The sequence below is a fragment of the Podarcis cretensis genome (genome assembly GCF_951804945.1).
Source record: "Podarcis cretensis genome assembly, chromosome: 3".
Lineage (NCBI taxonomy): Eukaryota > Metazoa > Chordata > Lepidosauria > Squamata > Lacertidae > Podarcis > Podarcis cretensis.
The window spans coordinates 71,448,397-71,473,824 of NC_137172.1; the positions used below are offsets into that span (position 1 = coordinate 71,448,397).

Consider the following 25,428-nt stretch of genomic DNA (forward strand, 5'->3'; position numbering starts at 1 on the left):
AGGAGAAAGACATCAGGATATCTGGTTACTGATCTCCCATGTCATGCCTTATCTTTGGAAGCTGCTGCATTTTCTCCCGGCAGTGGTGCTACACTGCCTTTAACAGGGATGCTACAAGCAGAACATGTGCAGACTTCCCTATCATATCATTTCCACATTGGCAATGAGATGCATGTGTTATTTTTCCATGTATGGAGCAAACAACAAAAATGTTGTTTCATTTGTTGTGCAACCTGCTGTCTTGCCAAAGGCAAGGTGGTTCTTTTATAATGAGATTCAGAAGTGATACAAAATACACAAGTAAGTGAGAAGAGTAAAGATTTTATTCTAAAACAGCAAGCAATGTATACATCCCAAGCAAGCACTTAAATCTGCCACTTGGAAGCTCTCAAGAAGCGGTGAAGCGACTTCCCCAGGTAGCCTCAGTTTGCACGGCCCTGGGGCCGATCAGTCCGTGCACAAGCGTCAAAAAAACTGCCCAAACCGTCCAATTTTATAGATAGCCTGTTGGGCCTTCAAGACTGCTTATGTGCAGATCATCCATTAGCTACCCCCTCCCAATGCCTCACTTTCTTAAAACAATGTCCAACATCAAAGAAGGTATCCATCATTATCCTCTACTGATGAGGCAGCGGGGGGGGGGGGCTTCACCTCTTCCCAACGTTCTCACAACATCTAAGACTGTTCTCACAACATCAAAAAACTTAACAAGAGCGAGGGAGAGGGAAGGAACAGAGGAAGGAAGGGCTCAGTGTCAGATCATTAACTGCTCGATACATTTTGTCTTCTGGGTGCATTTCCCATACATCTACTGATGGATGTTCAGATTAGGTTTGGTAGACTGCCATCCAGAGATTTCTCCCTTGACCTTTGAAACTGCTGTGTAACAGGGAGCTGAGGCAGCAGGTGTAACATCTGCCCTGCCACATGGCAGGTGAGTGAGTGGGTGAACAAGAGCCAGGCCAGCAGATGATGTGGCTCCCTCTTCTCTGGCTATGCTGGGGGAATTTAAAGCTACACCCACATTCTTCAGGTTGTGACATAGCAACCCTAGTTCAGAAGACCAGGCATTTAACTAGACCGCTGTTGTCCTTGCAAGGCTTTCTGACAGCACATCTGATAAAATGCTTGCATGCAAGAAACAGTGTGGGCTTGGACACAGTGAAGCAATTTCAAGTCAATGACTTCAGCACACACCAAGACTCAACCCACTTCTGTCTGAGCATAACAGGATCTCAAAGTGGAGGAAATCAAGCCGTTGCTATGAATCTTAGTCTTTATTTTGTATCCTTTGAATAATGGACAATCATCAGTAATGAATCAGCAAGATTAATGATCACTGAATATTTTTTTATTGTGCTTTCAGGAATATGTGTTTCACCTTCCTTTTTTCCTACAAAGTTTTTGTAATAGAATCCAGAGCTTCTCAGGAATAAATAAACTTTATTCTGAACTTCATACAGATGAGCATTGCCAAAGCACATGGGAAGATTTTAGAAGTTATTATTTCAAGTTTATACAACCAGATCCTTGGACTTGTGATTATTATTACAGCAGATCATCCTTTCCAAAGGTGAACTAGTCCACAACAGGCTGCTTGCAATCTGGCATATCATGGTTTCTTTGGCTGACAAAACGGTGTACCGACAAACTTGCAATCTGAGTCTATGTCCTTTGAGTCAATATGGAACTACTTCCAGTCCTTGGGCTGGGGAAAACAACAGGTGATCAAAAGTGAAGAGGTCCTGGCATTTAAGGGCACCCCCACAGACAAACAATTGCTTGCACAGTATCAGATTTTCTAAGAAAATTCCTAACAGCCCAATCCTATGCATTCTTGCTCATAACAGCTGTACTGAGCTCACGGGCTTACTACCAAATAAGTCAATTCTATACCCACTGACCTGGGAGTAAGCCCAACTGACCTTATGTGAGGTTGACTTCTTCATAGATGAGGCACTGGATAGTTCTGTTAGGAATTTTGTCTGCTTGCAATATTAGAAACTGGCCCAGTTTGACAAACTCAGGACACCGTTCAGTCTACTACCCTTTGTTATGAATTGTTATTCACCACCAGATCTTCTAAAGAATAATACTGGTTCCTTTCTATGACAAGGACTGAGTGGTCATACTAGGGGGAAAGCGCACAAAGAGGTGATGTACACCAGTCCTTGTGGCTTACAAAAATGTGGAAGTAGAAAGTAACTCTGATTTAAATTAATGGGACCAAACATTAAAGCACTGAAGCTTATTTAGATTGTGAAATTATGGGCAGTTATTACCAGGAATCAGAGTCCCTCCACATTGTGGAGGAACGGCTGTGTACCCTCCCTACCATGATCCTTGAATCCTACGTATAACAGCCTTATTCACACACATGCCTTCCTTTTTTGAGTAGTTATCCTGCTAGTTGGACCTTCCTTGAAGGTCTGTATATGCACAGAGCTTTCTTGTGTCGTATATTGCTACAGAAGGTGTGTGCATGGCTGAGGGCAAGTGCATGCTCCTGTACCATGGGAAAGGTATATGATCTGTATGTGCGAAAAGAACTGTGATGGATGGAAGTTTCAAAGTGTTTATTATCGCATCATGAACTGAAAAGACAGCAGCAAATTCTGAACAGGAAAAATTAGAAAACATTATAGACCCACACTCATTACTCATCTATTATGGCAAACAGAAAACACTTAATTTCTTTTTTGGATCTGTTTGGGGTTTTTAAAAATGTATTGTTCAGATTTCATTGGTAAGCTTCTCAATTAGCATCTGACATATTCATTAACACTATATAAAGGCATCTGGATTTTCTTTTCCTTACATTTATTTGCTTGCCATTAGCTCACCACTTGATAATAATGATATTGGAGGTTTAGGATAGTAACCAGCAGTTATTGAGGTATTTGAAGAAAATCTGGTGAATCTATAATCCAGTGGTAAATCTGCAAGAAACAAACAGACCATTTCTTGATCAGGTATGCAGCTTACATCACATCTAAGAAATCTTTTTTAAGCTAGGAAGAGCAGTATTTTTCTTCTTTAAGCTCTTCATCTGTGTGCTTATTATTGCAAGCATTTAATCATATGATTATATATATGGCACATAGAGTTCATATGCTTGAGTATGATAATGGTCGTTGGCTTATCCACCAGGAATGCCAAACATTGTTTAAAAGAAAAGGTTTTCACGTGTGAAACTTGTATAAATAAACCTATTTTCTACTTTGTAAAGCATGTAAAGGTTCAGCAATAATAAAGAAACTACACATGCTAGCATTTCAAAGCAAAAAAAGAGAGAAAAACTCTATTTTGAACTCACCATTTAATGTGAATAAAAGTAAAGGTTCAGCAATAATAAACTATACATGCTAGCATTTCAAAGCAAAAAAAGAGAAAAACTCTATTTTGAACCCACCATTTAATGTGAATAAAAGTAAGAACAATATGATGTATTTTATAATTGTGGCTTTGTAATCTCTTTATTTTTATGACAATATGGAAAAGCAATAATGTGCAAAGTATTTTGAGTACTAGACTCTTTGTTGCTATTGGTGCAACAGATACAAGCTTACCACTCTGGAAATAGGGGGGTGGGAACCATGTACAAAGATAAAAATGCTGTTATTAGTTAGGTTGATACTGTGGGAAAGTTTTTAAAGTGCTTTTGTAATGTGCTCTTAAACAGTGTCTAGGGAGCACCTTCTGGAATGTTAGACAGGGACAGATTTCAAATGTGATTACATACAAAACCTAATGTAATTGTATACCTAAAGGGATGCTTACCGTGGCATAAAATTCTCCTTTAGATAACTAATGTCAACACATTAAAGGTAACTTGCATTCTTGCAAGAAAGGCTACATATCACACTAAATGCATAAAGTTAGGCATTTCACTCTCTGATTCCAAGCTAACTTCATAGGAATATGATTTACTGAATGCTATACATTAATGGGTTTCACTTCTTCTGTCATAAGGTTTTGTACTCTGATTGGATAGGAATCTATCCAATACGGGGAGATAAATATTCAGGGAGGATTTCAACATCAAGTTAGGGCATTTGTTTCGCCCATGAAAGCATTTTGTGGGATAGAGCAAGCCCTGTTGTTTAAATGGAAGCACTTTTACAGAGCCTCCACTGATGGGGCTCAGTAGTTCATTATCATCCACCCACCCTCCCTGCACAATCTCTTTTAATGTTGCCTGTGTTTTGCCCATATACCTTTTCTTTCATTGACTGGTTACACTTAAATCAGTATTACTATTCCCCACTGGACTGAAGATTGCTGCTTGCAAATAACAACTGATCCCCCAACATGTGGGCTGCACTCAACCACTTTCAAGGGTGACTGTATGCTCACCTTCCAGGCAAAGGGCTCCAAAAGGACCTCTGCAAACTGAGAGAATGGGCAGTAAATGGCAAGAACAATTCAGTGTGAGCAAGTGTGCATGATAGGACAAACTATCATGATTTCACATATACGATCAAGGGGCCAGAACTGGGCTTTTTAGTTTAGAGAAAAGGTGAGAAAAGGTGAGAAAAGCTGTTCTATTACTGCAAATTCTAGTGTTTCAATTTTGTTATGACAGGGAAGACGTCCGATCTTGTCTTTGGAAGACCCAACGCTAGAAGCTCACTGCTGAAAGAAAATACTGATCAAATTAACTTTTTTCTGATCATAATGATCATGCCTGAACTTGGAGAGTCATTTGGCAATTTGAATGCCACAGTTAAGATCTGTTTTTTCTGGAAAGTGGCTGGGGGGAATACACTTCCACTGCAAGCCACAGTTGTCAAGGATGAGTCCACCATCCAGGAAGTCAGTCCCACATGATAACACTGAATATTTGTTTTATTTAAAACATTTAGTCACGGCTATAAGGATGGCTTACAAATAAAACAGGGGGGGGGGGGGAGTTTAGAATGTTGCAACCTGCAGCTAAAATCCAGCCTAAGATGAGCACAATGTTACTGTCTTTTAATTGTCTATCTTTATTGTTTGTTATTCTTTTTGTGAGGTGTCTTGTAAGAATCTTTAATGGCAGGATACGGATAATGAAAAGAAGCACTGTAAAGATTTAAATTACAAATTAAATTAAGAGAAATTAATAAATTGCATTTTAAAAGTAAGTTAAATTAAATAAAAATAAATAAAAATGGGAAAATGTCCTGTCTCTTTTGGCAGGCAAGCTTCTTTCAGGTAAGGGTGTTCCCTATCCTGAGAATAGCCACCTGCCTGCTCCTGAACACCTATATAGTACTTCCATTGGTCAGGGGGTATCAACCAAGCTTTAAAGTTTTTGACATTTCACTGGGGAAGGGCAGCTGAGGTTCCTAACTTGGGATGCACCAACTCTAATGCTGTGTGGGGAGAAGAAAGGGCACAAGATGCTCAGAAAAGGCCAAGGAGCTTTGACTCCCTTCAGGATTCAGAGACTGTTATAGCCACTACTGCTTGTTTTAACGCAACTTTTACGTATTCTCCCAATTTGCATCTTACCTGTGAAACTGATGTTTAAATCATAAACAATATGAAACTTTTTAAAATTTTACATGTGGAAAACTGCATTCTTAGTTTACTTTTTATCTTCCATTTCTCAAGAGACAGAGTACCAGGTAATCAGAATGAAAACATATATTTTGTTATTATTGGTCAATCTGAGACAGCATTTGTCTAGACATTTCTTGGGGGGCGGGGCGGATAATATGCTTTTGTCTTTGGCTACAATTATTTGCGAAGAAACCCTTCTTATTTGAGGAGATTAGAGAGATTACTTGGTCTTAATATTCTATGGAGCTCCAAGTACAGCTCATAAAGGATTTACATTTCTGGGTTATCTCTTCCATTTGGATTAGATTATAATTATCTGATGAGTTACTTCCTTGAATGACTGACTAACCACTGTTTTGTTTCTGGGTATTCAATTTTGACAGAACAGCTTGTGATATTAATCTGTTTTAATGGTTTGCAAGTTTGTCAGTAGACAGAAGGGGGCCCAGCTCCAGCCTCTTGTGCTTACTGAACATCGAAATGCTTTTTGCAACAGCTTGGAGGTTGTTTGCAAATAAAACTAGCAGGGTAAAGAGCTCGTGTGTGTTGGGGGCAGTTCCTCTTTTGGCAGCTCTTGAACCAGCATCTCTTTACAATCTATTTCTTATAAGCTGGTACAGCAACATAGGGGTTCAGTTTGGGGCCTTGGCAGAAGTTCCTTGGGTGGCCACTGTGACTAGATGGGCCACTCAGCTGATTCAACAGGGCTACTCTTATGTTGTTGTGCCCAGCAGAAAGGGGGCTTAGATTGCAGTGCTACTTCTGAGTAAGCATGGTCAGGATTGTTTGGTAAGTTATCATGAAGACAACCAGGACTTATTATGTTTCTAGGTTTGAACAAAATTTGATTTCTAAACTTAAGAAGTCTTATCCTGGATTTGATTTTATTGCACAGGAAAAAGAAGAAGACTCCCAGAAGATGGGGTATAATCTAAGCTACATGAGATGAATGCAAACAGCTCTAATTTGTGTTGGAAGTGGGGTAAATTAAAATAAAATGTTTTTATTTTCTACTGCTGGTAGTCCTTCCTTTTGGAAGTCACTTTTAACATTTTTTAAAAAATGAAAAAAACCTTATCTACACCCTATTTTTTTATAAGCTATTCTTCAAAAGGGGAAAGAATCATTGTTGTTCTGTACTATAGCAGCAACTGTCACTGTGGTCTAAACCACAGAGCCTAAGGCTTGCCAATCAGAAGGTCGGCGGTTCGAATCCCCGCAACAGGGTGAGCTCCTGTTGCTCGGTCCCTGCTCCTGCCAGCCTAGCAGTTTGAAAGCATGTCAAAGTGCAAGTAGATAAATAGGTATCGCTCCGGCAGGAAGGTAAGGGGTGTTTCCGTGCACTGCTCCGGTTAACCAGAAGTGGCTTTGTCATGCTGGCCACATCACCCAGAAGCTGTCTGCAGACAAACGCCGTCTCCCTCGGCCTATACAGCGAGATGAGCACGCAACCCCAGAGTCATCCACGACTGGACTTAATGGTCAGGGGTACATTTACCTTTAAGTACTGGAAATAACTCTCATGATTATTCATTCTTACCTGCTATTGCTTCAATACTTGGGATTGTGATGGTGCTGTAAGCACTAACACATTTGCAGGACCACGTAGTTACTAAAGTTTCCTCTGTATCTTCCTTTCCTGAAATGGTATCCACAAAGAAAGAACCCCACTGTTTAGAAACAGAAGGAAGAGCTTTTGGATGGTGTCCCTGAAACATAAACAAACATGGATATAAATACAAGTCACACATGTGCTCTAATGCATGCATGCATGGAATTTCTGTATAAAATTGTTCTGAAATGAAGTGGTTGCCAACTTTGGTGCAGAAGCTACAAGAAATGCTCCAAATTACAAGGGCATAAGCCCTTGAGCTAAATGAATGCAATGCAACTAATAAATCTTCATCGTGGTAATTCTTTGGTTCTCTGAACACCCAAGGAAATTTAAAAGAAAAGAAAAGAAATCACCATGGGGATGATTTACTTTGTTTTGGCTAAATCCCCAAGCTTGCAGGTGTGGGTGTAGAAACCCCTGACTCTTGCATGGCTAGTGTATAGCATGTTGGACAAAGGTAAGAGTCACACCTATTGTTCCACCTGTTTTTGCCTCTGGCTCTGCCCACCACCAGCATGTGACTCTTGAAAAGTTGCCATGAACATGTGGCCTTCAGGTTGAACAGGGTTCCCCACCTTGGAAACTGAAAGCTCACAGAATGTATCTGAACCAGTAGTTTCTGTAAAATGATTACTGATACGGCTTAGCACCACCCACACCTTCCATGCAGGAGAGCATTCTGTTCCCTTGGTCAGAGAGTTCCATGGTCAGAGTTTTTTCATAGAAGAGAAGTTCCTGCACACATGGAACTTACCACAGCCCGCACTGGACCTTCCAGACAGTAGTTAATCTATTTACCTACTTCACATTTTTCTAGGTTAGATAATTGTGAGCGAAGTGCAGAAATATGTGCAGGGAGTCTAGTCATATACATCAAGGTGAGAGTACTGAGGCAGTTATAAAATTTTAGGCTTCAGGCAGATCAGGCTATATCATAAAGTCGAACAGCATTGGTGGCTATGAGGCAAAGGGTCCCGACCCCCCTGCAGAACCCCCACAGCTTTGGAGCTATTTGAAAACTGGATTCTGCCAGACCATCACACTGCATGTATCTGTAAAGACCAAAATTTCACTTTTTGGGGGATGGGGTGGCTTTCTTCTAAAATTATGTGTAGGTGTGTAATTACTGGTCTGCTTTTGTTGTTGCATTTGGTTACATTTTAGTGGTTTTCTTCTTGTCTTATTAATGACTGGTTATTAGAGTTTCAGTTGTATGTCAATATTTCATTAGAAGCTGCCTCAAAGTAAGTTACTCTGAAAGGCGAGATATTAATATTTTAAGTAAATGAAAATTGGGAGCATCATAATCAAATGCGACACCAGCTGTTTCTGCCTGACACTTCCACTGGCTGATTTTTGTACTTCCCTCACTCAAGATTAAACAGGGGAGGCTGATTGGGATAATTTTAAAATAACCCCAAAACTGTGTATAGGAGACAAAAGGAAATCCCTTTGCTAATTGGTCTTGCTAATTGGTATATTCCGTTGCAGGGATATAACTGTTATGGGCTGCTCTCCTGTGAAAAGGAGTATAATGAACTAACACCCCTGACCTATCCTAGCCCCACTCAGCTCAGAACCCTTTGATCAACCCAATTGGCTTCTCCTCTGCTTGCTTGCTGTCACTGGTGGTAGATATAGGAATTCAACACAAGCCTCTGGGGTAATTACAGAAGCTGCCTGGCTGAACTAAAGGTCTTTAAGGACAGACCATGCAAGACAGAGATTAGAGTGCAAAATCCAGGAAATGGATACCAAACTAATTCCCTTGGAGCACATGCAGGATTCCTAAAACTGCCACCCCTCCCTTTGTATGGTTAGAAGCAACTACCAACACCGTCATGAAGGCACAGGAGAAAACCCCTCTCCCTGGTGGTAACATTTGTTCTGAGTATTCTGAAAATATGAATACACGTGCAGTTTTTAAAAAGTGTTAGCAGCCTGACCTACATGAAGAACCTCTTATTTTGATTTTTGTGGGGTTTTGGTTGCAGTGTACAGCTGGGGAATAAATTTCTTTTTTAAAGGGTGTATTTGTCTTTTCCCCTGGGTTTGCCAAACACAGGAAGGAAACTGCCATTTCAACACATTTCCTCCCTCTTCTGACTTTGATGCGCTATTCTACGCTATTCAAAAACAAAAAAACCTGCATGACACAAAAGGCAAATAGTGTTATTATTATTAATAGTATTACTATTATTACCATCACTCACAATTTAGTAGCACTTTCAATGTATCAAGAGCTTCATAATCTTTTATTTTGTTTATTGTAATATAAGATGAGGTATGTAATTATCCCTAACTTATAGATGAAGAACCAAGGTCAAGGGAATAGACTCAAGGCCATTCAGTAAAATTAATGGATGAGTAGGAACCACACTGTCTCCTTATTCATGCCCTTTGCATCTTAAATCATTAAGATTCTTGTAACAGATCAACAACAGAAAAACTTTTTAAAATGGTTTCCTTTGCATTTTACTGTCACTATATAGGGGCATATGTACTGGGTCATGGTTTCGATCCCCATGTTGGGCAAAAGATTTGTGCATTGCCGGGAGTTGAACTAGGTGACCCTTGAGGTCCCAAATCTACAATTCTATTATTCTGATTAGTGCTTATTTGTGCTTGCAAGTATGGTCAACGCAACATCCCATACTGGGTGACGACTGTTGCTCAGAGGAAGTGCATCAGCTTCGCATGCACAAAGGCCTAAATTTAATCCTTCGTCTCTCCTGGTATGCCTGGGAGAAACTCCTTCCTGACTCCCAGGAGAGCTACTGCTGGTCAGTGTGGACAATACTGAGCTAAATGGGCTAAGGGTCTATCTTGATAGAAGCTTCCTGTGTTCCTAATGAAGAACATTGTTTTTCTGCTCATACTTCAGATTAATGATGGCAACTTCTTGGCAGCCCACCAGGGAATTGTTATACACAAATTCCATTGAAATGAAAACTCCAGGGTTCTTTCCAGCAGTGGCCCTCTGCTGGCAAAAGGCTTCCATCAGCATAATGGAAGCTGTTTCTCATTTTTATCCACACCCCCTCTCCCTCTCATGCTGTTCCAAGGTGTCCCACAATCCTCTGGAGCAGATTTGAAGGGAGGCATGTTGACCTGCCGGGAGAAGGGGAATGGCGAAAATCACCTCTCCTCCTGTTCTGCTGATAAAACACTCTACTGGATCAGAGTGCCTTCCGTCCCCAAAGGGACCCTACAGATACTTCGTTTCTAGTTAATTGCCATACAGCTTCTCTAATAGAATTTCCTGGTGGATTGTGCACCCAGTGAAGGTGAATATATTGACAGATTTAATAACGATCAAGAGGAAAAACAACGGGATTCTTTTCTTGGTGAAGATTAATAAACTATAAATGTAGCAGTGATCGACAAAAACAAAGAAAATGGGGAAAGTAGTAATTTGTACTGGGGGTTATCATTTCTGGCCAAATAAATGTTTTTGAGCTGAAACATGGGTTTTCAGCTAAAGGAGATAAGGAGATATGTATGTAAAATGCATAAATCTGATGCATATCCAAACACGTATGAAAGCACAACTGATCACAGACACCACCAACATGCATTGCGTTGTTTTAAGTGGGATGTGCTTTGGAATGTGCATTTTTAGGCACATTCCTATTGACATTCTGTCACAACTAATCTTGCTGAATTAGTCTTCAAAGTATTTCTAGATAAGAAGTTTAATACTAAAAAAATAAAAAAATAAAAGTCTAGTAGCACCTTGTTGTTGTTGTTGTTGTTGTTGTTGTTGTTTAGTCATTTAGTTGTGTCCGACTCTTCGTGACCCCATGGACCAGAGCACGCCAGGCACTCCTGTCTTCCACTGCCTCCCGCAATTTGGTCAAACTCATGCTGGTAGCTTCACGAACACTGTCCAACCATCTCGTCCTCTGTCATCCCCTTCTCCTTGTGCCCTCCATCTTTCCCAACATCAGGGTCTTTTCCAGGGAGTCTTCTCTTCTCATGAGGTGGCCAAAGTATTGGAGCCTCAGCTTCACGATATGTCGTCCCAGTGAGCACTCAGGGCTGATTTCCTTAAGGATAGGTTTGATCTTCTTGCAGTCCATGGGACTCTCAAGAGCCTCCTCCAGCACCATAATTCAAAAGCATCAATTCTTCGGCGATCAGCCTTCTTTATGGTCCAGCTCTCACTTCCATACATCACTACTGGGGAAACCATAGCTTTTACTATACGGACCTTTGTTGGCAAGGTGATGTCTCTGCTTTTTAAGATGCTGTCTAGGTTTGTCATTGCTTTTCTCCCAAGAAGCAGGCGTCTTTTAATTTCGTGGCTGCTGTCACCATCTACAGTGATCATGGAGCCCAAGAAAGTAAAATCTCTCACTGCCTCCATTTCTTCCCCTTCTATTTGCCAGGAGGTGATGGGACCAGTAGCCATGACCTTTGTTTTTTTGATGTTGAGCTTCAAACCATATTTTGCGCTCTCCTCTTTCACCCTCATTAAAAGGTTCTTTAATTCCTCCTCACTTTCTGCCATCAAGATTGCGTCATTTGCATATCTGAGGTTGTTGATATTTCTTCCGGCAATCTTAATTCTGGCTAGGGATTCATCCAGCCCAGCCTTTCGCATGATGAATTCTGCATATAAGTTAAATAAGAAGGGAGACAATATACAGCCTTGTCGTACTCCTTTCCCAATTTTGAACCAATCAGTTGTTCCATATCCAGTTCTAACTGTAGCTTCTTGTCCAACATAGAGATTTCTCAGGAGACAGATGAGGTGATCAGGCACTCCCATTTCTTTAAGAACTTGCTATAGTTTGCTGTGGTCGACACAGTCAAAGGCTTTTGCATAGTCAATGAAGCAGAAGTAGATGTCTTTCTGGAACTCTCTAGCTTTCTCCATAATCCAGCGCATGTTTGCAATTTGGTCTCTGGTTCTTCTGCCTCTTCTAAATCCAGCTTGCACTTCTGGGAGTTCTCGATCCACATACTGCTTGAGCCTTCCTTGTAGAATTTTAAGCATAACCTTGCTAGCGTGTGAAATGAGTGCAATGCGTGAAGAACAAACTGAGTTGGTCTCTAAGGTGCTACTAGGCTATTTATTTATTTTTTTAAAATTAAAATTATTTCGACTGCGTAAGACCAACACGGCTACCTACCTAAGTTTAATATTGTCACAGAATTCTGCTGTACTTATATCTGAATGCATGCACAGATCATAAAGTTATGATGTTTTGAATTTAACATAGGTGGGACTGGGATTACATGGAACCTGGATATTTAGCATCCTTACCTCATACTTTCCTTTCTTCTCCAAGGGTTCAGACTCTGTCTCTGTAGGCACCATAGAAGGGTCCTCTTGAAGCTCCTCTAAGATGAGGACAGTCTCCCAGTTACTATAGTGATGGGCTGACAAAATATCTGAGTGCATGCTGTCCCCAAAGTAAACAACCTGAAAGTGAAGCAGCAAGACAGTTGCATTCTACATGCAGTGAAAAGGCACAATGAAGCACAAAAGAGTTCCAAAACAACCAAATAAAAGGCATTGAAGTGCAATAGATATTTCTCTCCACCCTCCTCCCATTCCCACCGCAAAACTACAGTAGATTGTTATGAGGTGGCCTCTACATGGGACAGGAGAGGTTGGCAATGGCTACTGGCATTTCTGGAGCATCAGGCAGAGGGAAATTAGTCACTAAATTAGGATAAGGGAAGCTTATATGTGAACTTTTATTGGAAAAACGAGTCACATCAATCCCAGGTTTTCCTCTTTACATGCCCTTTGTAGAGATTTTATGCAATTAAAGTCCAAGAAAAATACAGAATAAAGAACAAACACTGTTAATTGTCATATCATGCTACCAGCTAATCTTGCAGATGGTCAGCATGCAGTCTGAAAGGCAATTTTCTTTGGCCCACCAAAGTTTAAAGGTTTGATATAAAACATTCCCCAGTTTCACTCACAAGGGGGGAAAAAAGCAAGCTTGTTTTCAAAGGTTATTTAAGTTGAATGTCACACATGTCTCTGGGTTGTTTTTTACCTGGCCACAAATATTGCTGTATTGCTAGTTAGCACAAATATTTAGAATAAAGCCTGATAATCTATGGCAGAGTCAAGATCTATGGTAAAATTTTCTTCATATATTACACTGCTACCACTGTTGTAAGTTATCAACTCTGCTGCCTCTGAAAAGTTGATCAGTTGCACTAATACACTGAATTCAGGCTGATGTTGAGAAAGCAGCTGCACAAAATGATGGCCTGTTATTTTACTTAATCTTCGTTTTTCTAAATACCTTTGGTTCTAGTTTGCCAGTCATCTTCTTCAGCAACTCATACAAATGGGTTGCATTACCTTGGGAGTACCAGCCAGGTTTGTCCAAGGATAAGAGGGCCTCTTGTTCCTCGTCATTCTCTGAAGGAACAAAATTTACCCCTTTTAGCAAAGACACAATGAAACCAACCACTCTTCTGGAACAACTGCTACAGAGAAACGTTGACCAGGCATAGCTTTGGGACTATTATTGAGTGATTTCTACATCATAACCAACACAATGCCTTTCCTCATTGCTTCCCGTTGTTGTGAGTCACCAACAACCACTGGCGGACGAAGGTGGGGGCGAGGGGAGCGGCCCACCCCAGGTGTCATTCCGGGAGGGTGACACTGCGGCTGCCCTTGCCCCCCAGGACACTTGGTGCTTGCTGCACACCCCCGGGACACTCGCCACTCACACCCTGGGACATGCACCGCTTGCTGAACACCCCTCCAACGTGCGCCATGCCCCCTGGGGCACACGCCAGCCATGCCCCTGGATGTACGCCGCTCCTGGTGCCAGAGCAGGTAGCTCCACCACTGCCAACAACCTCAGCAACTTGACTGATTGTGCAATTTATCTCAGAGAGACCCTTCATTCTGCTTGAGCCTTTTAAAAGATTCTTCATTGAAAACAAAATAAGGACTGCTGTATGATGGTATTTTCCAAAAATGTAAATAGCTCATGCAGAAGCTTGTGATGTTACATGAAGATTGGTCAGTGGAGGAACCAGTAGTTTTTCTTTCTTTCTTTCTTTCTTTCTTTCTTTCTTTCTTTCTTTCTTTCTTTGAAAGAGGATAAACTCTACATGGTAGTTATTTGTATTTTGTTCTGTACAAAACATCATGCAAGAGCTTAGTACTGGGTTACAGCAAGTGCACACATGAAGAGAAAAAGATGAAAGGCAATAGCATGACTGGGACTATTGCCAGGTTGGAGCAATGAAAGGACTAGCTAGGTTGTAGCAGGTTCATGTCCAGTTAGTCAAAGCAGTGGCAAAATGGACTAGAAGGACTGACAAGATGTGGGGATAAAGAGAAGGGCAGAATGGGAAGGCAGCAGGGCAGTCAGAGAGCCTGGAGGGCAGATGTGCAGACTAACAGGCAATGGAGAGAGACCCATGGAGCCACGCCAGGAGGAACTAAAAGACTGGCTGGAGGGGAAGAATCAAGTAGCGGCCTACTAGGACAATAAGGGCCCTTCTTCCCACATGCTGCAGCTTCACATAGCTCACCCCAAAGGGGCACCAGGTTTAAACAATGCATTAATAGAGAATTATCACTCAGATGTTATCTGCTCATTATAATGACAAAATTATAAGGTAGGCCACTCTGTGGAGCTAACAGATACACATGACTAGAAACCATTCATGTTAAGAATGCTTCCAAACACTTTATTTTTTCAGGTAACAATGCTGCAAGCTGCAACTTGCCGTGAGTGGCAGCCTCATTTTTGTATTGTGTATTTTACAATATAAGTCTGTAGGTAGATGCTCTCCCAAGAGCACATCCATAGAACAGGCCTGAGATGTGTCAGATATGGAGCCAAGAATAACAGGGGTTTGAAGATATTTGGCAGATGAGGGATCTGTGCAGGTTCTATAAACTGCACAGTTGTACTCTAGGTGGGGAATCATGTGTTTCAGCTTTTGTCAGACTACTTTCTATGCTTCTGGCTTAGCAATACAAACGCTAAACTAAAAGCACAAATTCAGGCTGCAATCGTATACGCACCTGCCTAGAAGTAAATCTCAAGGAATTAACTGGGAGCAATTTCTGCATATACACATGTAGGAATGCACTATCAAGTTCTTATTCACACAAAGTATACCCTGGCACAGAATCCATTCCACCAGGCAATAGGTAGATGATCTCCCTTCTTGTCTTAACAATCTGCTTCACAAGCACTTTCACATTTACACTGTGTACAAGGAAGAAAAAATGAAATGGTTTCAATTCCCTTCAGGGGCATGCCAGGTTTCCAACATGTGGTCTGTGTTAATGCTTTCACAAGAGTGGCCAAAAGTGGGTTCAACTAAGAATTCATTTACACAGTAGCATTTTTTTTAATGATAAAATATTACTTGCAGACAAAATATTTATTTGAGATGTTTCATAACTTGGACAAAAAGAAAGGAAATTCAAAGTTAGAACAGATGCTTTTTTGTCGTTTATTCATGCAGAAAGACTGTTTTCCTTTTGTGCTTTTTCGCATTAGCAAATCATCAGCAATACGGCCAAAGAAAGTTGTATTATTCTTAACTCATCATTTCTTGGTTTATTTCTTAGTTTGGTTCAAAAGCATTGGTTCCTTCTGATGGTTCTTCTTTGTTCTATTAATATAATTCTATTTTAAAACACTTTGTTGTAGGAAACAACAAAGTTCATCAAAGTTAATAAGAAAGACAATTGTTGCCTTGCTATTGTTATGTTGTTATATTGTTAAGATAGCAGAGCAGACAGATAAACCTCATATTTCAAAAGGATGGCATGTCCATAAAAATAGAATGTTATTATATGCAGTTTCTTCAAAGGTTTTATAATAAAACAATTCCTAAAAATGCTGATTTGTCCTCCTGCCCATGCCAAATCACAGTGACCATCTGTAAAAGCCCGCAGTTATATTCATTAGTTTCTATACAACCTAGGACTTTTAGAATACTGGCACCAGAAACTTTTGACTGCTCTTATGTGCAAATCTTGTAGATAAAAAACTTATATTTCAAAAAGAGAATTAAAGATGTTCATGCACAGGCAAACTAATACCCGCATGCACACGCATAACAGCCTTTATGTTTTCTGGCCTGCAGACACTCCTCCTCCTCCTCCTCCTCCTCCTCCTCCTCCTTCTGGATGGTGGTTAATGGATTGAGGCTAATGGACTGAGGTTGAATTCTGACAAGACAGAAGTACTGTTCTTGGGGGGACAGGGGGTGAGCTGGTGTAGAGGACTCTCTGGTCCTGAATAGGATAACTGTGCCCCTGAAGGACCAGGTGCGCAGCCTGGGAGTCATTTTGGACTTCCAGCTGTCCATGGAGGCACAGGTCAATTCTGTGTCCAGGGCAGCTGTTTATCAGCTCCAACTGGTACGCAGGATGATACCCTACCTGCCCGCGGACTGTCTCGCCAGAGTGGTGCATGCTCTAGTTATCTCTTGCTTGGACTGCTGTAATGCGCTCTATGTGGGGCTACCTTTGAAGGTGACCCGAAACTACAACTAATCCAGAATGTGGCAGCTAGACTGTTGACTGGGAGCGGCCGCCGAGACCACATAACGTTTCCAAGCACAATTCAAAGTGTTGGTGCTGACCTTTAAAGCCCTAAATGGCCTCAGCCCAGTATACCTAAAGGAGCGTTTCCACCTGCATCATTCTGCCCGGACACTGAGTTCCAGCACCGAGGACCTTCTAGCGTTTCCCTCACTGCGAGAAGCAAAGCTACAGGGAACCAGGCAGAGGGCCTTCTCGGTAGTGGTACCCGCCCTGTGGAATGCCCTCCCATCAGATGTCAAAGCGATAAACAACTACCTGACATTTAGAAGACATCTGAAGGCAGCCCTGTTTAGGAAAGTTTTTAATGTGTGACATTTTAATGTATTTTAATCTTTGTTGGAAGCCACCCAGAGTGGCTGGGGAAACCCAGCCAGATGGGCGGGGTACAAATAATAAATTATTTTATTTTAGTTTTTAGTTTTTTATTTTATTTATTAGATTTATATACCACCCTTTATCATAACATAGTGCGGTTCACATTATAAAATACAGGATAAAAACATGAAAATAAATAAAATGAAATGATGCAGCAAAACAATAACCTCCCCTTCCCACAGACACATTTAAAAGGCTGTAGAATATTAATCAGCCAAAGGCCTGGTGGAAAAGGAACATTTCCAAGTGAAATCAACAGGATGTAAAAGCACTAAATTTATGCCCAAAGAAATACAGCAATATATTTCAGCCCTATAATATGTAGCAAACAGTATCTTCTCCTCCTCCTCCTTCTTCTTCTTCTTCTTCTTCTTCTTCTTCTTCTTCTTCTTCTTCTTCCTCCTCCTCCTCTTCTTCTTCTTCTTCTTCCTCCTCCTCCTCCTCCTCCTCCTCCTCCTCCTCCTCCTCCTCCTCCTGCTCCCCAGTATTTTGTGCAAGTCTAGTATGTTGAAAAACTTGTATTTCGAAAGAATAAAAACCTTTTTTTAAAAAAAGATGCATGTCCACAGGTAAACAAATACCCATGCACATGCCCACAACAGACATCTGGTTAACAGAACTCATGGTGCACAGGGAAGTAGCATTTGAGGGGTGGGGGCAGCACACAGCCCAAATACATGCCATCAAGTACCACCTGCTAGAGTTGCTAGGAAACATGAGGTCGATTTCAGAGGCATAAAAGTGAAATAGCTCAAGTTTCTACAAAGGAGCACAAGCTGGTACCCGGAAAAAGCTACCCATGTATGCACTGACAACTTTGCGTGGGCACATCCACAGGGGAGAAAGGCAGAAATAGAAAACTATTTGGTGTAAACTTTGTGGCCCTGTGCAGACGTAATGCTTAACACAATGCCTACCTTCTTTAACTATGGTTAACACTATGTATGAATGTGAAAACAAGGGTTGTAGAACCTTGTGGCCTTCTAGACTAGACAACAATTCACATCATCCCTGACCATTGGCAGTGCTGGATAGGGCTGATAAGAGTTGGGATTCAAACAGTATCTGGAGGGCCACAGGCTCCACATCCCATACCGAAACAAAGCTCAAAGTGTGGCTGTCAGTGAAGATGTGAAACTGAACGGATTTAATAGTAACTTCCTCTTTTCACATAGCTTGGATGACTAATTGAATATGACAGTTGAGAACAGGCATCCCCAAACTCGGCTCTCCAGATGTATTGGGACTACAATTCCCATCATCCCTGACCACTAGTCCTGTTAGCTAGGGATGATGGGAGTTGTAGTCCCAAAACAGCTGGAGGTCCGAGTTTGGGGATGCCTGATCTAGAATAAGGGTTGAATCATGAGTACACTGGGTCTAGTCTAAGCATTATTAAGCCTGGATCCAACCCAATGGTATGAATATCACTCAACAGATTAATAATTTAGCTACCTTGCTTTGCAGAATGAATTCTTTCTCACATTTTACAAACTTATTTTAGTCTGAACTATTATTATTATTATTGTGCGGACCCCCCTGGTTGAAATTATCAATTTGTCCCTTGACACGGGGACATTCCCAGGGGAACTGAAGGAAGCAGTGGTGTGTCCACTCTTAAAAAAAACTTCATTAGATCCCTTAAAAAGGTAAAGGTACCCCTGCCCGTACGGGCCAGTCTTGACAGACTCTGGGGTTGTGCGCCCATCTCACTTAAGAGGCCAGGGGCCAGCGCTGTCCGGAGACACTTCCGGGTCACGTGGCCAGCGTGACAAAGCTGCATCTGGCGAGCCAGAGCCACACACAGAAACGCCGTTTACCTTCCCGCTGGTAAGCGGTCCCTATTTATCTACTTGCACCCGGAGGTGCTTTCGAACTGCTAGGTTGGCAGGCGCTGGGACCGAGCAGCGGGAGCGCACCCCGCCGCAGGGATTCGAACCGCCGACCTTTCAATCGGCAAGCCCTAGGCGCTGAGGCTTTAACCCACAGCGCCACCTGTGTCCCTATTAGATCCCTTAGACCTATCCAATTACCGCCCAGTTTCAAATCTTCTATACCTGGGTAAGGTAATTGAGAGAGCGGTTGCTGAACAGCTTGGTAGGTTTCTGGAAGAAACATCGGCATTAGATCCATTTCAGTCCGGTTTCCGTCCTGGTTTTGGGACGGAGACGGCTCTGGTTGCCCTAACAGATGATCTTCGTAGACAACTGGATCGAGGCGGGTCAGGACTGCTGATCCTTTTAGATTTGTCAGCAGCCTTTGACATAGTCGATCATGATCTTCTGGACCACCGCCTCGCAGACGTGGGGATATAGGGCATAGCCCGTAACTGGTTGTGCTCTTTTATCTCTGGTCGGGGACAGAGGGTGGCACTAGGGAGGGAAATGTCGTCGCGCCACTCCTTGGTGTGTGGAGTGCCGCAGGGCGCAATTCTCTCCCCAATGCTTTTTAACATCTTTATGCGCCCCCTTGCCCAGATTATCCGGAGCTTTGGGCTGGGCTGTCACCAATATGCTGATGACACTCAGCTCTATCTGCTGATGGATGACCACACCGACTCGACCCCGAACACACTGACCAGATGCTTGGAAGCTGTGGCTGGATGGTTTCGTGGGAGCCGATTGAAACTAAATCCTTCGAAGACAGAGGTCCTATGGCTAGGTCGGGATGGCATGGGGATGAGGGACCAACTCCCTTCTCTTGCGGGGGCCCAATTAGTGCCATTGCCTTCCGTTAAGAGTTTGGGTGTAATCCTTGACGCCTTCCTTTCCATGGAGGCGCAGGTTACAGCAACAGCCAAGGCGACATTTTTCCACCTTCGCCGCATTAAGCAGTTGGTCCCTTACCTTTCCCACCCTGATTTGGCCACAGTGATTCATGCGACGGTTATCTCCAGGCTTGACTACTGTAATTCGCTCTACGCGGGGCTGCCCTTGAAGCTGTCCCAGAAACTCCAGCTGGTGCAGAATGCTGCAGCGAGGCTCCTCACGGGGTCTCTGCCATGGGAGCATATTCACCCAGTGCTTTTCAAGCTGCACTGGCTCCCGGTGGAGTACAGGGTCAGATTTAAGGTGCTGCTTTTGACCTTTAAAGCCCTTCACGGCCTAGGACCCTCGTACCTACAGGACCGCCTCTCCTGGTATGTCCCACGGAGAGCCTCAAGGTCCATAAATAACAACACCCAAGTGGTCCCAGGCCCTAAGGAAGTTAGATTGGCTTCGACCAGAGCCAGGGCCTTTTCAACTCTGGCTCCAGCCTGGTGGAACGCTCTGCCTCATGAGACCAGGGCCCTGCAGGATCTGATTTCTTTCCGCAGGGCCTGTAAGACAGAGTTGTTCCGCCTGGCCTTTGGCTTGGAGCCAATTTGATTCCCTCCATCCCTCCCTCTTTTTTTTTTTTTCCTTTCTCCTCCTGCGATGAGGCTACATTTTAATATTTTAATGTTCCATTATTTTAATGTTGTATTTTATTTTTGTTTTTAAGTTTGTAACCATTCATCTTGTTTTTATTATTGCTTGTAAGCTGCTCTGAGCCCGGCCTTGGCTGGGGAGGGCGGGGTATAAATAAAAAATTATTATTATTATTATTATCAGTCTACACACTACAGGTTAACTGTGGGTTCAGTCAAAATCAGTTCGGCGTTGTTCCTCAGTAGACTAGTATAGAAGACAACCACTGTGAGTTATAGGCAACAGTTTAACCTTTCCTAATCCCTATACTTAGATCATTGCTTAAATATGATGCTCTGTCTGTCTTACGGGTTACATTAATCACCAGAAAGTCTTAGAACTAATTATAACATGCTTAAAATAACTGACTTGATATTAATGGTAATAAAAAGCAGAATGTGTTTCCTGTGAAAAACAGTTTATTTTAAGGACTAACCCTAGTAAAAAACAACAACCCAACAACCTGAGCTTCTTTTTTTAAAGAACACACAAATGAACAGTGAAGCTTTTAATGAAAACCAGCATGCATAGCTGCATGGAAACTATGTCTAAAGGAAGCTTTTTGGCAGTTGCTGCCAAGCTTGAATCTGCAAGGAATGTAGTACGCAAAACCCTTCATTTTTAGTTCTCTCATTAATTGCTCCAAGTCCCGTTTCACAAATCCCACTACTAGCTGTAAAAATGATGTAATTGTGTTTTAGGAACTATGACACATCATCTAATTTTTACAGTAAACTGCAATAAGGAAAGCAGGGGGGAAGACTTGCTTCTTTCAAAAAAAAAAAAAAAAAAAGGAGTTCCCAAATGCTATCAAATTTTGTCCTCATAATTTTTTTTATTTTTTAGTGAAAGAATGTGTCCTCACTATCACCTCACATACTATTTTTTCCATATCCATTAGGGTTTTTAAAAACAACAACAACATAAATAAATAATCATTTCCTGCCGTACTTCTATAATAAGCAGTTTGGGCTGACTGGCAAATCTTAAGCATATTTTTCAGCATACTACTAAATCTGTTCATTTTGACACAACCTTCCCATTGCCAACCACTTTGGTAGGAAGCAGATGATGTCATTAGCTACCTTCCCAGTCACGTAACTATTCTGCACGCAGACACACACGCCAAGGATTTGCTAAAGATCGTATCAAATACGACAGAGCAACAAACCTCGGTTTGCTCTATGTATATATTTGGAGCAAGTGATACATTATGCTAAATGCATGGATACATTTTAAGTGTACTGAAAACAAAACACAGGCAAAACAGCAGGCATGGGAATCAAGTATCAAGACTGCAGTGCAAGTTGTGCGTGTATGAGGGGGGGGGCGCAAACTCTCCTCATGCTATGTTCTTATGGCCACACAAAAATTGCATCCCCCAAACCAGCTATTTCCCATGGCCCTATTAATAATTTCCTTCAATAGCAAATACAGTGGTACCTCGGGCTACATATGCTTCAGGTTACATACGCTTCAGGTTACAGACTCCACTAACCCAGAAATAGTGCTTCAATTAAGAACTTTGCTTCAGGATGAGAACAGAAATCGTGCTCTGGCGGTGCGGCAGCAGCAGGAGGCCCCCTTAGCTAAAGTGGTACTTCAGGTTAAGAACAGTTTCAGGTTAAGTACGGACCTCCGGAATGAATTAAGTACTTAACCCGAGGTACCACTGTAGCAGTTCTGGGAAGGGTTTTTTAAATTAGGCTTATGGCATGGGGGAAAGGAATAAACTGCTTTCCACAGAGCCTTGATCTGATTTCCCATTCAATAGAGATAGAGAGGTAGATAGATGATAGATAAAAAGATAGATAGATATAGATATAATTAGGTTGCCCTACGGTACTAAAAGGTTTGAAAGTATTATGTTTAGGTGGCACTAGAATTGGAGCTGCTGAAGAGTTCACATTCATTCATTAACACAGTACACTTTGTTACTAACACTAATGTAATCTGATTTCTAAACAAATCCTGAAATTTATTAAAATGGATATTTGATAGTGCAGCATCTTCAACTGGGAAGTCCATTATTTCCGCAGTGGAACATTTATTTTAGGTGCATTTGGCCGGATGCGCTGAAAACCTTTTCAACCCTCAACAAAAGGAATATTATGTCTGTCTACTCTCTGGAGGAAGCAGCACTGGTTTCCTTTGAAATGGATTTTGCATAGCTTCCATATCGCTTTAATGCCAAATGCAGCATTTAATATCAAAGCAGAGCAGATGGACAGGTTCCCTGTGTCTTTACGGTGGAAGCTTTGCCCAGTACTTTCAGTGTTTAGATTTCTGAATGGGGATCTTAGGCCCTGAATATAATACAAAAATGTAAAGCAGCTGCCTTTTCAAGTTCTACAGATGGATACTCAGTGACCCACCCAGAGGTCAGTTTTCCTTATTACTTTGGAGGTTGACAAACAATTTGTTGTTGTTGTTTAGTCGTTTAGTCGTGTCCGACTCTTCGTGACCCCATGGACCAGAGAACGCCAGGCACTCCTGTCCTCCACTGCCCCCCGCAGCTTGGTCAGACTCATGCTGGTAACCTCGAAAACACTATCCAACCATCTCGTCCTCTGTCGCCCCCTTCTCCTTGTGCCCTCCATCTTTCCCAACATCAGGGTCTTCTCCAGGGAGTCTTCTCTTCTCATGAGGTGGCCAAAGTACTGGAGCCTCAGCTTCACAATCTGTCCTTCCAGTGAGCACTCAGGGCTGATTTCCTTCAGAATGGAGAGGTTTGATCTTCTTGCAGTCCATGGGACTCTCAAGAGTCTCCTCCAGCACCATAATTCAAAAGCATCAATTCTTCGGCGATCAGCCTTCTTTATGGTCCAGCTCTCACTTCCATACATCACTACTGGGAAAACCATAGCTTTAACTATACGGACCTTTGTTGGCAAGGTGATGTAGACATCACCTTGCCAACAAAGGTCCGTATAGTTAAAGCTATGGTTTTCCCAGTAGTGACAAACAATAGTCCACCAGAATTATATGGCTTCTAATTTTAAAAACCAATTATTTGTTACTAAGCATAGGAACTTACATCTTCAAGATTGCTTTTTAACATCAAACAATTTATGGCCTTTTAAACTGTGTGTGTGTGTGTGAAGGGTTATTGTTTTTGTTTGTTACTATGTTATGTATGTTTGTGTTTTCATATTTTAAACAGTCCTGTGATCCTTGGACGAAGGGCAGTATAAAAAATTAATAACTAAATAAATAGCAAAATAAAAATAAACTGGAACAAAATGAAGCTAAAAAGAGTCCATTGTGCAATAGAATATGGAAGGCTGGCAAATGATGAGAGTAAATTCCTCAACCTCTGAAAAGAAAAGAACTAGAACAGAGACCAGAAAAATTGAAAAGGGGCTTTATCAGCAAGCTCAGTTCCCTACACACCCTGTACACTTTATCCACAACATACTCCCTTGCAGATACTTCTCAGCCTTGCAAATCCTGGGAATATGCTGGTGGCTAGAAAAAGCCCAGCCTGCTACTGGAAATGTCCTAATTGCCTTCATTTGTCCCTCTCCCAGCTTTCCCAGGGGGGTCAATGGGTTGTGCCGAGGAGCCAACTTCCCTCCTGAGCCCTGACTCTACCCATTGATTCCTGCACCTGCAACTCATTTGCTTCTGTGATGCTGTGGCTGCTTCTCACTCCTCCCTGGCCTATCAGTGTTGCCCTCATTGCCAGGCTCAACAGTGACATCACTCCTGTCCAAGTCCAATGCTGTCACATTTTTTCACCCACTACTCTTACCCCAATCAGCTTGGTTCACTCATAGCCCTCTCATGTCAAGATATCTGAGGTGGCCAGGGCACTCTCTAGTGCTGGGGTAGGCAACCTAAGGCCCGTGGGCCGGATGAGGCCCAATTGCCTTCTCAAGGGTGGTCTGGGAATCAGCATGTTTTTGCATGAGTAGAATGTGTCCTTTTATTTAAAATACATCTCTGGGTTATTTGTGGGGCATAGGAATTCGTTCTCTCTCTCCCCCCCCCATAGTCCGGCCCACCACATGGTCTGAGGAACGGTGGACCGGCCCACGGCTGAAAAAGGTTGCTGACCCCTGTGCGTACTTGTGGCTGATGCAGGAATCCTCCAGCTCTACAGCAGCACCCCGCCCTCAGCAGTGTTAATACTGCATGGATTTCCATGCTGCTGCAGAGGAGTAGCCCTAAGCAAATGGTCAGAGACTACTCATGACTATCGTCCTACATAGTTGTTAGAGTCATCTGGTAATTCCAACAGACAGAAATTCACCATGCAGCAACATGTGCAAGCTCCTCCCTTGTCATGGTCCGATCACTTCCTGTGCTATTGTGCAAAAATAGGGCTGCACCGCTACAGTGCAGAGGATCAGGCCTGGAATGACTGCTCCAAATTCCCAGCATTTTCTATCTGTTCAGATTACTTAAAGCATGCCAATAAAATTCCTGAGAATGACCTTACTCAACTGCCTTAAAGGTTTTCAATAAATAAATAGTAACTTTTTTCTAGTTAAGCCTAACCAAACTTTGCACTAATCTAAGTGAATTCAAGTCCCTGACAGAATGATTTATATATTTAATGCATTGACACTAAGAGCTCAAGTGCTGCAGTAAAGCTTCTTTTCAATATCAAAACAAGACATTGATAAGCTACTGCTGCTCTACTTTGATCTAGGGTCTATGGGTTGTGGATGATTCTTTAACAACTCTTGTAATGGTTTGCTCCCAAGGATATTTACTCACCCACACCAATCACTCTCCTGAATACAATTTTGGATTGGACAAAGTAGTCATTCAGGAATGCTACACACAAAATGAATTCCTTCACAGATATTGCCATGTATGTCATTTGCAAGTATGCTTTATGTCCCTTATCCTATGTGCATATATCCTTT

The 25,428-nt window shown here is 42.1% G+C and overlaps 1 protein-coding gene across 1 annotated transcript in view; it reads right to left on the bottom strand.

Annotated features, from left to right (window-relative positions):
• Positions 1 to 25,428, bottom strand: part of NT5DC1 (5'-nucleotidase domain containing 1) — a 149,127-nt gene that overhangs the window by 42,904 nt on the left and 80,795 nt on the right. Inside the window, exons 9-12 of the mRNA XM_079971614.1 lie at positions 13,438 to 13,556; positions 12,435 to 12,593; positions 7,088 to 7,256; positions 2,844 to 2,939 (exon numbers count right to left, since the gene is read on the bottom strand). Of these exons, the coding sequence (XP_079827740.1) occupies positions 2,844 to 2,939; positions 7,088 to 7,256; positions 12,435 to 12,593; positions 13,438 to 13,556 (543 nt within the window). The remainder of the gene's footprint in view (positions 1 to 2,843; positions 2,940 to 7,087; positions 7,257 to 12,434; positions 12,594 to 13,437; positions 13,557 to 25,428) is intronic.